Source organism: Cyprinodon variegatus, unplaced genomic scaffold, assembly GCF_000732505.1.
Source record: "Cyprinodon variegatus isolate N-32 unplaced genomic scaffold, C_variegatus-1.0 Scaffold128, whole genome shotgun sequence".
NCBI lineage: Eukaryota > Metazoa > Chordata > Actinopteri > Cyprinodontiformes > Cyprinodontidae > Cyprinodon > Cyprinodon variegatus.
The window spans coordinates 710,563-727,187 of record NW_015150581.1 but is presented as its reverse complement, the minus strand read 5'-3'; the positions used below and the strand labels follow the sequence as shown (position 1 = coordinate 727,187).

Genomic DNA, 16,625 nt, shown 5'->3' with positions numbered 1-16,625 from the left:
TAAGACAAAAAAACAAACATGACCTGATGCTCAAAAAATATAATGTTTTCTCAGGGTAAGCAGACAATTCAAATTGAAAACAAGTTTGCAAGACTATAAAACCCTGCTCTCACCGTGTGATTTATTATCCATTCCTTGCCACTAGTTCCTACTTTAGACATGAGGTCAAAGTCGTTTATTCAGTTTCTTCTCCCTGCTGAGCAAGCTGGTGCGCTTCTCTTTTGCTTTTAAAAAAAATGCTCCAATCTGCACTTCCAGTGTTTCAGATTTGTTTGGCTACATTATTCTCTTCGATGATGTAATTGCTTTATGCAAGCTTCCTAATATAACATCTGGTAAATATAGTTAGGAGGAACATTTCCTAGATATGTCAGGATGGTGACATGGCTTGTATTTCTATAAGATGAAATTTTCTGGCAATCAACTGTTTACTAAATTTGTAAGGACTTTAAATTTGCAAAGGTGTGACACCAGAAGTTGAATAATACTGCAAGCACATTCAAGAAAATAAAGAGATACAGCTGAAAAAAGAAGTTGAATGGCAAGACAGAAAACATTATTTCTATTGTCTGACAAACCACTTTGCCATTTTAGGTCTGTGAGAATTTCCATTTTTTTTCTTAATTTTTCTTAAATACCGGTACAATTAAATATTAATTTAAGGAGGTTTAATTACTCTTTCAAAATTCAGAAGTTTACATACACCATGTTTAGTATTCTATTAGAAAATTGTGAGACCAAATAATGCATGCTTATGAAGGGTAAATTTACAAATTTAGAGTTACATGGAGACAAAAAGGATCCCTGCAATTATTCTGCTTGCCTATGGGACAGAATAACATAGCTAAATACAATTAAATAATGCAAGATAAAGGAAGAACTTTAGACCTTAATAAATGTACTTAACCCTAGAGTTTATAGAAATGTATAGATGTTTTCATGCACCCATGAAGTTGAGGGTACAAATGTTTAGATAAAGTAGCAGATAGAAAAAAACTGTTTTGTTAAATATTTGAAAAATCAAAAACTTACCGGAAAAGAAAAAAAAAACATGAAGCCATAAGAGGGGGGGGGGAATAGCTGTTGTAGCTGTTGGCAGCAACAGGAGGACAACTAGTGTGTGAGTGCACCACTTGCTGGCCGCTAAGAGTTAAACGTATTGCTTGATTGAAAGGAATACCTGAACAGTTAAAGCTTGTGCGAACTTTTGTTATCTCAAGGCTGTGGAAGAGGAATTTTGTTTTGTTCTTTATTGTACTTTATACTGTGACATAAGAAACTCCCTTTCTGAATCAATTCAGCTAAAAAGTCCTTATTTATCTTGGAAAGATGAAGCAGAGATTCTGTGCTGTTTGTCTGAAAAGGAGGATTTTGTTCTGGCAACATTTGTGGAAAATACCTGCTATCTGCAACAAAGTATTTTGTATCCCATATGATGAACTATTGTCTCTGTATCCATCCAACCATCTTCTTCTGCTTATTCAGGGTCAGGTCGCGGGGGTAGCAGCTTCAGTAGGGAGGCCGAGATGTCCCTCTGCCCAGCCACTTGGGGCAGCTCCTCTGGGGGAATCCCAAGGCGCTCCCAGGCCAGCCGAGAAATATAGTCCCTCCAGCGTGTCTTGGGTCCCCCCCTTGGCCTCCTCCCAGTGAGACGTTCCTGGAACACATCACCAGGGAGACGTCCAGGAGGCATCCTAACCAGATGCCTGAATCACCTCAACTTGCTCCTCTCAATGGGGAGGAGCAGCGGTTCTACTCTGGGTCCTTCCCGGATGACTGAGCTCCTCACCCTATCTCTAAGGGAGAGCCCAGACACACTACGGAGAAAACAAATTTCAGCTCCTTGTATGCAGGATCTCATTCTTTTGGACCCAAAGCTCATCCAGGCTGCTTCACACTTGGCTGCGAACTGCTTGAGTGAGAGCTGCAGATCACGCCCTGATGAAGCCAATAGAAGCACATCATCTGCGAATAACGGAGTCGCAATCCTCAGGCCACCAAAATAGATCCCCTCAATACCTTGGCTGTACCTAGAAATTCTGTCCATAAAAGTTATGAACAGAATTGGTGATGAGGAGCAACCGTGGCGGAGTGCAACCCTCATCAGAAACATGTCTGACTTACTGCGGACCAATATCCCCTGCAATGGACCTTACCAGGGAGGCTTAAGAGTGTGGTTCCTCTGTAGTTGGAACACACCTTCTGGTCCCCTTTTTGAATAGAGGGACAACCACTCCAGTTTGCCAATCCAGGGGAACTACCTCTGATGTCCACGCAATGTTGCAGAGTTGCGTTAACCAACACAACCCCACAACTTCCAGAGCCTTAAGGTACTCAAGGCGAATCTCACCCACCACTGGGGCCTTGCCACCAAGGAGCTTATTAATCACCTCAGTGACCTGAGCACCAGAGATGGGATAACCTGACCCGGAGCCCCACGCTCTGCTTCCTCAATGGAAGACATGTTGGTGGGATTAAGGAGGCCTGCGAAGTAATCCACCCACCTACATACGACATCCCAAATCGAGGTCAGCAGCACAGCAACCCCACTAGGACCCAAGGACTCCTCCTTCAGCTTGACAGCTTCCCTCACCGCTGCTGTCCATCAGTGTGTTCGAAGCCACAGCTACCTCAATAATAGAGGCACAGAACATAGCCCACTCAGATTCAATGTCCCCCACCTCCCTCGGAACGTGTTCAAAGCTCTCCTGGAGGTGGGCTTCTTCTCACGGGGAACTCTGCCAGAAATTCCCAGCAAACCCTCACAATATGTTTGGGCCTACCAGGTCTGACTGGCGTCCCCCCCCCCATCGGAGCCAACTCACCACCACCAGTTGTCGGTGGAGACTTCTGCCCCTCTTTACACCCGAGTGTCTCTCTGTATATATCTGCAATTTTAAGGGTTCTTTTTATGTCATGCTTTGTTTAGTAGTTTGCCATTTTGCTGTTGTACTCTTTATTGTTTGATAGTGTCTAATAAACCATGTGGGCTGGGCACCAATCAAGGTGCTTAACTCTTAGATAATAAAAATCTATCAATGTAGCTATCACCAATAAAGAAAGTTCAAGGATTTATGTGTAAAGTTCTTAAATTATCATTCTGTTATTTGGCAAATCTAATAATTTTTCTAATCTTAACTGACCTTAAACAGGACACATGCACCATGCCATAACATTAAAGACCGTAAGAAAAAAACAAGTAACTGTGCTTTCTACAGTCTATGTTGATATGTGGCTTTGATGACAAATATAGACTTAACACACTTTTATGAAAATTAAAACTATTACATCTTACTAAATATGCTTTTATTACCAAAAACTGATTTATTGATTGAAACTTGGCTGCACGATGGCACAGCTTGTAGCACTGTTGCCTTGCAGCAAGAAGGTCCTGGCTTTGTTTTCTGGCCTAAGGACTTTCGGCATGTTCTCCCTTTTCATGTGTGGGTTCCTCCTGGGTACTCTGGCTCCCTTCCACAGTCCAAAAACATGACTGTTAGGGTATTTGACGTGTGTAACGTATCCTTAGTTGTGAGTGTGCATAGCTTTATGTCTCTGTGTATTTCTGTGTTGGCTTGCGACAGACTGCAACCTGACCAGGGTGTGCTCCGCCTTTTTGCCCATAGGCTGCTGGAAATAGGTGCCAACTCTACCGTGACCCTGGCAGAAAACAGGAGAAACTGGATGAATGATTGACCCTTGTGAGGTTTTAGCTTGATGAAAGGTCATTGTACTATGTGGCTGCACTATAATTGCACCTCAGCAAAAATAATAATAAAATCAACAGGGCAGCCTGAGGCCTCATCTTACATTTCTCAAAGTATTTGTTGCTGACTTGTGTGGCTTCTGAAGGAAGTTTGATATAATAAGACTTAATATTACTTGAATGTTTCCTGCAATACAACCTAATGTGGAAAATCAAAAAACAAATCAAATATACAGTAATTTCACAGAGCTATGCATTATGATACACACCCTCTGATCCTTAATTATAAAAATGAATGTGTTACATTGTAGGCTGAACAATAAGTTCAAGAGATATTACTGTTAAAGTTCATTTACCTAAAATCTGATCAGACCAGAGACCATAAGTTTTTTCAGCCTTTGTCAACCCGTGAGAGACAAGATTGTCTTTCACAATTAACAATAACATTTTATCGTCTTTTGCCATACATGTATTTATGCTGCAACAAGGTGGCGGTTTAATTCTACATTTGACCTTATTACAAACAAATAAAAACAATTTTCTATCTCCCTAAGGGAGTATAAATTTACAGATATCAAATAAGTAACTGTAATATTTAAAACGCTATGCTTCCTTATTGCAGTTTCCCTGAGCAAAAGTAGGTTATGACTCATATCAGGGGGAACTTCACCACCCTGGCCATTATGGTTGCAGAAATTAAAGCAATAACAATATTGAGAGTCTGTATATTTATTTATATTTTTTGAGTTTTTACGGCTCTAGTGGCTTGATTTTTTTTTACAGTAGGTTGATAGAAAAGGGGGTATGAGAACGGGGAAGAGACCTGCAGCAAAGGACCACAGGCCAGATTCAAACCCAGGGCGGCCATGTTGAGGACTAAGGCCTCTGTACATGGTTTGTGCGAGCTATCCACTGCGCCACCTACATGCCCAACAATAATGAGAATCACTGAACCACAGTCAGTTTAACAATTACAAATATGTCTGCCTGGTGGCAAAATAAGGTTAGTGGATTGTAATGTTATCATGGTTTTTAAGCAACACCTGATGTTAGTTTTCAACTTTTACTTATGTAACTTCTTGTAGAGAAAACGTCTGTGCTATAGATCTATTACTCAATTCCTAATAAGCAGCAAAAAGTTGTCAAAACTCCATTTAAATTCTCTGATTATATTTCTGGGCCCCTCTATAACAGCCGTAAAGCCCCTCTTTCATCCAGCACACTTTATGATGGATCTCTATGACCCAGAGCTGATTAACTGAGAATATTAAAAACACATTTCCCACAGAAAGATAAATCTCTCCTTTTATCTTGACAAATTCTCAGTTTGTGTGGTAAATGTATTTGTATCTAATACAATCTAAAAATGATAATGTGCATATTAAGAGTTTGCATTATTTAAAGTGGCAAACAAAACAAACAAAAAGCAACAACGATCTTTTTGATGGACTGTTAACCATTCAGAAGATAGGTACAACACCTATCTTTTGTTTGCTGACTACTAGAACAGGGTTCAACCTCCTCTGACCCTTAATTAGGTAAGAAAATAAAGGGATTGATGGAAAGACAATTCTTTACATTGTCTTTTGATGTTTGCAGCTACATGAACTCTTCTAACCCTTACCAAATCCCCCAGTCTTGTGTTTTCAGGCTCAAACTGACAAAGGTTGAGCAATGATTCAATTTAAATGGGATTTGTTCCTGTTTTCCTTCAGATTAGGCCACAGGTGATAGTTTTTTTGCATGGCTCTTTTGACAGCAGTGCTCCTAATGTACTTTTTTTTTATATCCGGGAACACTTGAAATTGTTTGATAAATCTTCTAACAAAGCCTTTTTCAAAACAGACATGGTTTATAGGGTCTTTACTCTAACAACGTAATGGCTGTGGCAGGAACACCAAGAGGACTAGTAATCCCTATGTAGCTTCCAGGCAGGTGTTTAAATGTTGTATTTGGAATGCATGCGCAGGGCAGCTGTGGCATACTTAACTTTATGTTTATCATTTACAGTTCTTCAAATATCCATTTCTACAGTATGTCCTGTCTTTTATCTTTTACACTATTTTTAAAACATGGACTAGATTATGGACAACTTTTAGAGGTCCCATAATCACTTAACTTAATACTTATTAATGGTTTAATTTCCTGGTCGTAATTACACCCCTTTTACATCTTCCACTGATTTTCACAGAGGTGTAATTTCAATTGTCCTGCCAGATTCACTGTAATTATACATGCATGTGGCCTCAAATCTTTCTTTTTCCATCTACATTCAAAATTATATAGATCTCATTTCTGATATTAGATTTCAGTCAACAATCTTGGACTCTTACAATAATTGAAATATAGGGGATCATCTGGGCTCCTCGTCCCTCCAATAAAGACATTTCATCCCAGCACTACGTGTCCCAAGCCGGTAACATCATCAGCGACCCCTCACACCCCCACAATGGACTGTTCTCCCATCTGCCCTTTGGGAAGAGGCTTTGCAGCATTCGATGCAGGACCAACAGGTTCTGCAACAGCTTTTCCCCCACTGCCATAAGACTGGTGAACTGTTAAAACTCTAATCAAGTCATAAATCGAGACTCTGTATCACACTTGTAAACATCAAATTTGCACTACATGGCGAATTTTGAAATCCCTTTAAATAGAACTCAACTCCATGATCTACTTTATTTTGCACCACATTTATTTATTTATTTTGCTCTGAACCCTAGCTTATTAATGCCTTTTGCATCATGTCTTTAAATTAGTTTTCCTTTTCTCCTACACTGTTTACATTCTGATCACAGTCTCACTTTATAAATGAAAATGTTCATTTCACTGATGTAAGGTGCTCATTCACTGTTGAAAAGCTGTATGCATCGAAATTTCGTTTTGTATACAAAATGACCATAAGGTTTGTCTAAGTCTAAGTTCTTTGTTTTTCCTGTTTGTAGCATCACAGATTTGTTTATGCGATGTCTTCTTCAGCCCATGCAAAGCTCAGTACTGTTTTTAATCAGACCAGTTGCCAGTGAACTCAACTGAGACGGTCTCTGACAAGCATTGCAGTGAGTGATGCTGGCCTCTCTGTCAAAACTGCTCTCCTGTGTTGTAATTATTTTTCCAAGACAATTCATGCTCAACTTATGCCCACTGTGCAGTGGGAGCTAAGTGTGGCCTGGTGTACACTTCTTTTCCCTTTGAAATTTATTTTCTGTGCATCAGTTTGTGTTCTTGGTTATATTAATTAGTGATGAATCCTAACCCTTGAGTAGCATTAGATTATCTGCATTATATTCAAGGGATGCTTCTGTATTTCGACATTTAAATTGTGTTGAAAGGTACATTTATGATGCTTTGTGTTTAAATAGTAATAAAAACATTTTTTTTTGTGTTAAATATTAATGCTTAGTTTTATTCTTGGTTCCAGAATCCACATTTCAAGACAAGCTTATAATTGTTAATCATTTTCCATGTTTTTTTTTTTTTTTAACTGGAAAAAGGACTGGATGTGCAGTACATTTCTTACATAATAATACTACGAAATTAGTTTTGATACCTATGTAAAAGAAGTCAGAGAAATATTAGCCAGTCTGACATTGACTTGATAAAGTCAGACGGATGCTCTTCCATTATAACCCCCTCCCATGATAACAAGACTTTCCTTTTAAGACCTGTAGACTTAATTCATTTAATGCCGAATGAGATGGTTGTTCCAAAAGTTCATTAAAAAGTTTCACAGTTGATCTAGAACACTCCAATCAGTGAGCTAAAGAGTACTTCCAACAGACAACAATGCTCATGTTCTGACCTCACTTCACAGCCTCCCTGTAAGCTTTTAGATGCATTCAAATACTGCCGTAATATGCATATTCCAATTCTGCTCTATATAGACTAACTTATTATCACTTTAAAGGCTTTAAAATCAGTGTGCTTGAAATAAATCAAAATGCTTTTAATTGCTCACAAAATGCACCTTGGAACATAATTAGGGGAACCCCTTGTTTTTCCAAGCATTCCTCAAGCATGCAACATGTTAACAGATTAGAACAAAGCTAAAAGAAACACTTTCCTTTCCCTTTTTAATTTTTTTTTTTATTATTGAGCAGTTTTTTTTTAAATAAAATTAGCAACTCTTTAATAGAATCATCAGCAATAAGTTTAATTCTTCATTATGAACACCATGTTCATCTCATTTAAATAATCTCGGAATAACTCTGTGTTTGGCTATACGACTACCCAGATAGCAGCATGATAATTACAAATCATTACCAATAGTATCACAGGGAGCACCCAATGAATAAACTACACCTTTTCATTATTTGATGTCCATTATGTTTCTTTGTGGAGATTAGTTGGCTGCTGGTTTCAGTTTTTCCTCTTATTCCCTCATGTTACAACAGTGCAGGATGTATCATAACCCATCCTGCCTTCGATTTTTTTTTGCGTCACAAGGGAAACCCATTAAAGTAGATGGGCCTTTTAGTGAAATGAGCGTATTTGCAGGCCACATAGAAGACGCGCAACCCTTCTTCTCTCTGGCTAAACATTAGTAGGACCTGATCATGTTTTACACAGACTGTTCCACAAAAATAGATTTCACTCTGATAAATTACCATTGCATTGAGAAAATAATCATTTATTTAATCTTTTCTATACATAAAAATCTTAATGTTTGAAGTTCTCCCTAATGCCTTTTACATTTCTAAAAGCCAAATAAATGTTCTATAAGATTTTAGGCTCTTTTTGAAAAGTTCTCAGTCCAACCCAAGAGAGATGGAAGAGTGGGGATGGTTTGGTCATCCTTTCATCCATCTTCTACTGCTTATCCATCAGGTTTTACAGGGCTGGTGCTTATCTCCAGCAGTCTATGGGCAAAAGACAGGAAACATCCTGGACTGCTTGCCAGTCGGTTGCAGGGCAACACAGTCAGACAACCATGCACACATACACTTACACCTAATATCAATTTAGAAATGCTAATTATGCTAATGTTATTGTTAGTGGATTGTGGGTGAAAGCTGGGGTATCTGCACCTACACATGCAAACTCCAAGCAGAAAAAGCCCAGGCCAGAATCAAGACCCAGGACCTATTTGCTGAAAGACTGCAGGGCTACAAACTGTGCAGCCTCTTTGCTACTGTAGATTATTTTAGTAAGTTTTTTTTTTTCATGTTTGGTCACCTTAGAAACCCTTGATGCCCTCTTTTACCTGGAGTCTGACCAGGTCAGATATATTATCAAAATTATTCATCTGCATTTGACAATATTCAGTCTGACTGGCTTCATCTTCTAAATGATAGTAAAAAAAAGTCATGCTATCAACAAGTCAGAAGAAGGTTCTACAAACTCTTCTTTTCATTAAAAACATCAACATTTACCCCATTAGAGTATACTGAAACATATATGTACCTTGGTGTACAAATTGACTATAAGCCCTAAATCATATGCTGAACATGTGCAAAAGTTGAAAATTAAAAAACATACAAATACTTTTTAAGAATAGATCTTACTCTGAGTTGGTGCAAGGAAGCATCTTGTATTAATGAGTTCCCTGCCTCTGTTGATTTACTGTGATGTTTTTGCCTGGATGCACCTGCCACTTATAGAGTTCAAACTTTGCAAATCTTTCGTCATTTGAGAGCATCATGACAATGAAGCAGTTTGATTTGCATACAAGTTCTTATTTGGTTGCTATAAATTACACACTACCTCTGATTGGTCCGAAGCTTTGAAGCATGCACTGGACTGCCCAATGAAGTATAATCAAGTGTTTGCTCAGAAATTACAATAATCCATGTGGGACATATATAAAACTGCACACTGTGAGGAAGCTCAACAGATACACTATCATCACATCATCTACATCTCCAGTAGAAGAAGATCGTTAACTGCAAGGTACGTAAAAAAGATACACTTATTTATCTTTTTTCATACTTTTATTTTTCTTTGAGCAAACAATTTATCTTATGATGGGATATAGAAAGAAGAAAACAGAAAGAAGTGAAAAGTGGCTCTGCTGCATTTAAATTGCTTTGCTTTATATATCTAATAGATTAAACTGCATCTATCTCTGTTACTGAAGCCACTGTAATCTTTTAATTACTGTTGCTCATTACTGCACAACCTTAAAAACCATGGCTATAATTTTGTGAGGGGAGAAAACCAAACAGAGAAACAGAGTTAAATAATAATAAAGCTTATATATTTAAAACTGAAAAAACTCTCAATTTTTAAGTAATTTTACTTTTCATCTAAAATGTCTGTAGATTGAGTTAAATGTGAAGCAGTAAACACATTCCTTGCTGGTTTGCATACATTTTATCAGTATATCTGTGTTTTCTTTTTCTCTCTTTACAGGGAATCATGAGTATGTTTAAACTCACGACCCTCCTTCTTGGCTATGCTCTAATTTTTTGTCAGACCTCCTCAAACGCAGCACTATCCAGGTGAGAGCTGGAGCATGATAGATGTTAGAAACTCTTTATCTAAATTGGATTGTTCGTGTCCGTAAGATTACATGTACCACTTAAGGTAACTTATCATGTGAACAATCATTTTACCCAATATTTGTGTCAGATGCACAGAGATCAATGCACCAATTGAATGAGTGTTTTCTCAACTAGCAAGGAGTCCAGGTCAGATGGGGTCACACTACTGAACAAGGATACTGAGACATTACTCAGAGCTATCAAGGAGTTCATGCAGATAAGCTCAGATGAAGCGACCCAACAAGCAGCTGATGGGGAGAGGTAAGGCTTTTTTATTCCAGCACATCTTTGTTTTGATAATCTTTTCTGATCTAAAAAAAAAATGTAATTGAGATCTGTGTACAGATCCGTCCAACATTTGAGCTTGATGATCATTTTACAGGTATAAATAGGGATTTACCACTAACAGAAAAATATTTGACTGCATGTACTAAACTTAATCATACATTCATTGACTCATTCAATGTCACATCAGTTAAAAAACATTGCTTGCAGTTTGGCATGTGTTCAGAATATTGATGATATATTGCTAACGAACAGAAAATATGCACGACAGACTAATCACCACAAGATGGCATACAACTTCTACCGTCTCACTTTGGTCAATGTGAAAACTTCACACACTGTTTGGGTTGTTCAGCATGTCTGTATCATATCACAGTTAGCTGTTTCGTAAATGCATGTAACCACAGGTCAATATCTGCATGTTACTGTCCTGTAAGCCTTTGCATGTTTCTCTCCATCTCCAACAGTTGGAGTAGACCTGTGTCAAAACGCTGCACCGGCTTGAGCACATGTGTGCTTGGCAGACTCTCCCAGGATATTCACAAACTGCAAACCTATCCTCGTACTGATGTGGGAGCAGGGACCCCTGGCAAGAGGAGAAGCCTTTCTGAGCTATATGAAAACTACATCAGCACATAAAATAGAAATTCTGAGATTTACAGCCAATCATTTTTTTTTGGTCTGTTTTTGTTTGTGTATTTTCCTTCAAAAAATCTTTTATGACTCAAAATGATAATGAAAACGAATCTAAAACTGCTGCAATATGTTCAATATAATAAAAAAGTTGACAGTTAAAGCCCTGCCTTGTAGTATTTTTTTTCTTAGTTGTGATGTTCTTTTTTCCTATTTGATTAATTTTTATCATCAAACTGATTCTTCCCCCCCAACAATGTGGTTGGAGCAAGCTTTATGAACAGTAAAAGGAAATAGTAATGGATATTGTTGCTCACCTTCATTACATCCCCTCTCAAACATTCAAACTTTTTTGTCTTTGCCCCCTTTTTTTCACAAGCAACTCGACAGCACAAAAACGGGCATGCAACACGGCCACCTGTGTGACACACCGCTTGGCCGACTTTTTAAGTCGCTCAGGTGGACTTGGATACAGCAACTTTGTCCCTACAAATGTTGGTGCCCAGGCGTTTGGCAGAAGGAAGCGGCATGGCCTTATGTGAGACCAGAAACATGGTATGTTAATAACCCTAATTCAAAAACAGGTAGTTATGACGGAGTTATGACAGAGAATGAAATGTATCTGCTCTAGTGTATGGGTATCTTGAATCTGAAACCTTTCTAACTAACCTGCTGTGTGTAAAATAAACCTTATAAATTTGCCTGCACTGCAAAAAACTGAAAACTAAATAAGTTATTTTTTCTTAAAATAAGTTTTTAACAGAGGTGGGACACTTTGCCAATGGAACAAGATAATTTACATTTAAAATAAGAAAAAACAATTCCCTCTGTCTTATTTCAAGTGCATATTACCTATTTATCTTATTTCAACAGTAAAAATACTAATTCCATTGGCAAATAATGTTATTAACCTATTCAAATTAAGATAAATACACTTAATTTAGGAAACTTGTTTTTGCAATGTGGGATTAATTTATGTGAAAGTTGTTCATATTCATTGCACCAATTTTTGTAAAAATAAACAAGTAAAAAATAAAAAAAAATAACTACTTCCAAAAACCACATGAGCTGAAATCAGTGGTTTTTCCAGTTAGAGATTATCTTGAGCTTTTAAACCATCTCCAGCAATCCTAATAGGCTTGAGGGGTCCTGCAGCTGGTATTGCTAGTCTAGAAATGTTTTTTTGTCTGTATTTGTAAATTTACAGATAAACCGAAAAATTCTAAAGCTGTTTGAAAATGTATATATATATATATCCATGTATATACAATCATAGCCCTCTGAAATAAAGAAATTGAGTTCTACACAAATATTAAGGCTTTTTAAATGATGTATAAAATACTTAATGGATAATTTATTTGATTCTTCAGGTGTTGCAGTCATCAATAAAAATCTAAAGCCTTTCCTCTGTTTTTCTTCCCTCTTTTTAGCTTCCTAGAGAATTCTTATCTTCAGTGACAAATTTCCAACATCAGAAGCATCTCCTGAAGAAGCAACCGTTCCCTCTAGAAACTATTCTATACCAACATTGATATGTGTCTGTCTTTTAAACTACAGTATGTTTTTGGTGTTTAGACAACAGGAAATTCTATGCTGCTCAGAGAGATAAGGAAAAAGACTAAACTTTTCTGTCTTGACTTTTTCACCTGTGACTACTCACTACCATGTGTCTAGATAGAAATCCTATACTGTGAAACACAAATGTCGGAAAATAGTTTGTGGTTGTGTGTACCTTGTTATAAAACTCTTCTTAGGATTTCATAGTGGTTGAAATCTTTTACCTATAGAGGATCTATTCATGGATCTATCTGTTTGGACAATTATGAATGAAATGTAGGAATAAATAGTATTTTAGCTAAATTCTGCTATCCTGTGTGACTGTATTGAATAGCTACTGTATAGTCAGAAGTCCCATCCAGTTGTTTGGATTCATTCACATTCAGAAAGAAACATGCATATGTTAATATATATGTGTAATATGGTATATTTACACTAACCATATAATTACTGGGTTCTTGGACAGTAGACACATGTATGTTATATTAGCATTTATGTGCAACAGCTGACTAATTTTACCTTCTAGTGGTTGCTATAAAAGTCATGACTGTTATATAAAATATGTCTGTGATCATAAGAACAACCTTATAAGCTTTACTTATGGAAATTTGTATAAATGCTTTCTATGAAGAATTATTGCATACTCAGACTACTACTGATGATATTGCTAATAATGGTGAAAAAAAGTCTGGAAAAATCAATTGATAAAAGACGAGTTTTACCTTGAGGAAACGACTTCATAGACATTTTCCACTTCATTCAACTTCAGCCACATTAGCAAATTTAACACAGCACACAATGATTGCACAATTAGGGAAACATCTTGCTTCCACAAGTTAATGACTTGACTGACAGAGACAAAAGTCTCTATGTCTACACTGACCAGAGAAAACTCTGGTTTTTAGGAGACAAGAGCGACCTTTCACTAAATCTTTAGGCACACATTGTAAAAGTGGACTTTTTGATAAGGCTAAAATCTGAATTATCACACAAGCTGACCTTTATCCCTCAAACCTTTCAGTCTGATACACATGATTAATACTCATTAAAGAGATATCACAACTAGACATGTGACTTGAAGAAAAACAAAGTTGTCAAAGTTCTTTAAGGAGCCTTAACTACACCATAAGAAAACATTTTATTTCATATTTGTAGGGTTCAGACCACAACTTTCACTGAATGTTACTGAGTTTGTACAGGATGTTCATCTCAAATACAATTGTTGTATGTTATACAGTTCAGTTTCAGATATGGTGATGAGACTTACAGCACAGGTTAGTGTCTAATCACGTTCAGTACATTGGGATTCATTTAACTGAATGTGAAAATAGAAAACTCTTTACCTCTATTTATCATGAAATTATTTGTAAAAACAGTAAACTACAATCTTAAAGCAGTTGGTATATCTCTCTGTTTAGAAGCAAAATAGTTTATTAGAAGTAAAAACTAGTTTATTGGAGTTAATATTCCAGGAAATGTGTAAGAATTAAAACTATTTTTTGAACTTATGGAGGGGAGCATAATATATAGCCTGGAAGAATAAATATGTATTCAAAACTGTAGACCAGATCTACCAACACAAAATATGACAAAACAAACAAAAAAAAAAAGAAGGGAGGATGCCGTTTAGAACAATGAAGAAGATGAGAAAAAGTCAAATGACTAATCCAAGATAAGAGCAGAAATCAGGTTAAACCAAGCCTCATCACTGAAGCTGGTGGTTTTTAACATTCAGTTCTTATATTGAAATCTAAGTTATATGATAATTATTAATATATAAAATAAAGTAGAAATATATATAGGACTGTACCCAGCGATGATCTATGTTGACCATAGAGCCTATTTTTTTTTTTACTTTCTGCCACAGATATTCCATAACAATATACTTCATGACATTGCAGCATTTCTAAGTCCCCCTGTAGCAGTAAATGGACTTTTGGTTGGATTTTATAATGAAAAAAGATAACTTAGACAGATTTTTTTGGTCATTTTGTTTACACAAGTATAAAACAAAAAAGAAATTTCATTTAGAAATTTCTAATTTTTGAACAGGTCTATGGATAATTTAAATGCTTCTTTTAAAGTGCAGACTTGAAAAATAGTAAAAAAAATAAAATAAAATAAAAACAGTAATATAAAAATATGACTGTAAATTTACAGTTCTAACATTTTCATGTTTTTTTATATAAATATAATGATAAAATATAATAAAAATAATAAAATACAATACAATAGCCCATTTCACAAAACATTCAGCAGTCTAATGGCAGTGGGGAATAAACTAATATTCAACAAACGAAAGTTTGCTCATTTTGGAGGTATACAATGTTAATGTTTTTATTAAAGTATCTCACTTGAAACTACCATACTGTTAAAATGTACCCTTAAACCAGGGGTGGAAGCATCGCTGGTAAACAAATATGTCTTAATGGGGAAACTCAGATGTACATGACATGAGCAACAGTTAATGATTAGCCTTGTACATTTCTAATGGCATTCATGGTCCCTATGTTCTGCAGCACTTCTAGTGGATTTTGGAAAAATATTCACTGTCTTTCTAGTAATTAGATTATGATGTTCCCACAAAAAAAAACAAAAAAAAAACTTTTATTTACCTTCATTATTACTGAGATCTTATAAACAGTTGTGATAATAAATCAGACATTTGTTTTCTCCTTTTTGTGTTTCTTATCAAAGGTCTTAATTTATAACAAGACAATCTAAAATATTCCTTTACCCCATGAGCTGATAATGACAGTGATAACAACCCCCTCTGAGGGTTTCGCTATTTCTCATGGATACATGTGTAACAGACCTTAAACTTCAAGGCTGATAGTTCTGTTTAACTGATACGTTTGAGCCAACAGCTAGACGATTGTTCTTTGTGCTTCCTTTCCTTTGGGATGGAGGCTGTTTCCATACTTTAAATGTCAACTTAGAAACTTTTTTAATGATTTTTTTTTATGCTCAGTTTGTTTAAAGGTTATTGCTTTGTTTGAGGAAACAACACTGTGAGATACATGTGCATGTTTTTAGGAGCCTTTTCAATGTACCATACTACTTAATACATTTAATAACAGCAAAGCAACAGCAACGCTTTAACAGATGAAGTCTAAATAATGTTATTAGAATTTAAAAACAACCCTAAATAGTTTAAGCCTTGTTTAGGAGAAGAGTCTTTAACTCACACTTCTTTGTCTATGCATGCAGGCTGACGGTACACGTCTTAGTTGATTAAATGGAACAGAATGTGGCTATTTTTAGTTGTGAGTATTCATGTCTAAATCCCTTAGAGCTAATGAAGGAGCTATTGAATGAGTTTGTTCATCATCTCTCTGGATTTGTTGGTAGGGATGTCAGATCTCTGGAGTGTCTGAAGATGAACATCTGTCATTTTTTTCTCCTTATCACCATATGGATGCCAGGCTGGCAGTAAAAAGATTACAGCGTGTCAATTTCTGCACCAAGTCTTATTAAACAAAGGTCATAGAACCTGCTTGGCACTTTTTTTTGGGTACAAAAAAGTTTTTAGATAGATGAAAGAAATTTGTCAACCACCAACTAATTCTTCTAAGAGAAACCAGAAAAATATAACAAATCTCTATTTTTAAGGCTAATGATAAGACTTCATATAGTGTTACTTATCCAGTATGACAACTGACCAGAGTTAGAAGTTTATCTTTACCAACTGAATCATCCTACAACCTTTTTTTGACACTGGAACAGAAATCAAAACAGAAACATTTATTGGGTGCCGCCTTTTTCATGACATCGCCCAGCAGCTGCTGCAGCTTAGTATCAGTGTCAAGGTAGGAGCTTTCATGTGGGGGGTGAGTAATATCTGTTCTATATAGCTTGGTAATGACTAACTGGTTTCCAGGGTGGGGAGTGGCTGCTGCTTAGAGAGTAGAATTTATCCCATACACAAATCAAGCAAAATACCAATTTGGGCATTATTTTATTAA

General features: G+C 36.4%; 1 protein-coding gene across 2 annotated transcripts; it reads left to right on the top strand.

Annotated features, from left to right (window-relative positions):
* The first annotated feature begins 9,485 nt into the window (after positions 1-9,485).
* LOC107085575 (calcitonin-1-like) lies at positions 9,486-12,935 on the top strand. Of its 2 annotated transcripts, XM_015375972.1 has the most exons (5): positions 9,486-9,592; positions 10,055-10,143; positions 10,321-10,446; positions 11,483-11,658; positions 12,534-12,935. In XM_015375972.1, the coding sequence occupies exons 2-4, from the start codon at positions 10,061-10,063 to the stop codon at positions 11,643-11,645; spliced, it is 372 nt and encodes a 123-aa protein (XP_015231458.1). In that variant the 5' UTR covers positions 9,486-9,592; positions 10,055-10,060; the 3' UTR covers positions 11,646-11,658; positions 12,534-12,935. The 2 variants fall into 2 exon arrangements, with proteins under 2 accessions (XP_015231458.1, XP_015231456.1); XM_015375970.1 differs by lacking the exons at positions 11,483-11,658; positions 12,534-12,935 and adding an exon at positions 10,938-11,223.
* Positions 12,936-16,625: the final 3,690 nt, after the last annotated feature.

Bases quoted from the DNA above. Each gene is read 5' to 3' on its own strand.
- LOC107085575 (XM_015375970.1), top strand. From the start codon at position 10,061: ATGAGTATGTTTAAACTCACGACCCTCCTTCTTGGCTATGCTCTAATT. The intron at 10,144-10,320 runs GTGAGAGCTGGA...TTTCTCAACTAG, and splicing joins TCAAACGCAGCACTATCCAG to CAAGGAGTCCAGGTCAGATG. The intron at 10,447-10,937 runs GTAAGGCTTTTT...CATCTCCAACAG, and splicing joins CAAGCAGCTGATGGGGAGAG to TTGGAGTAGACCTGTGTCAA.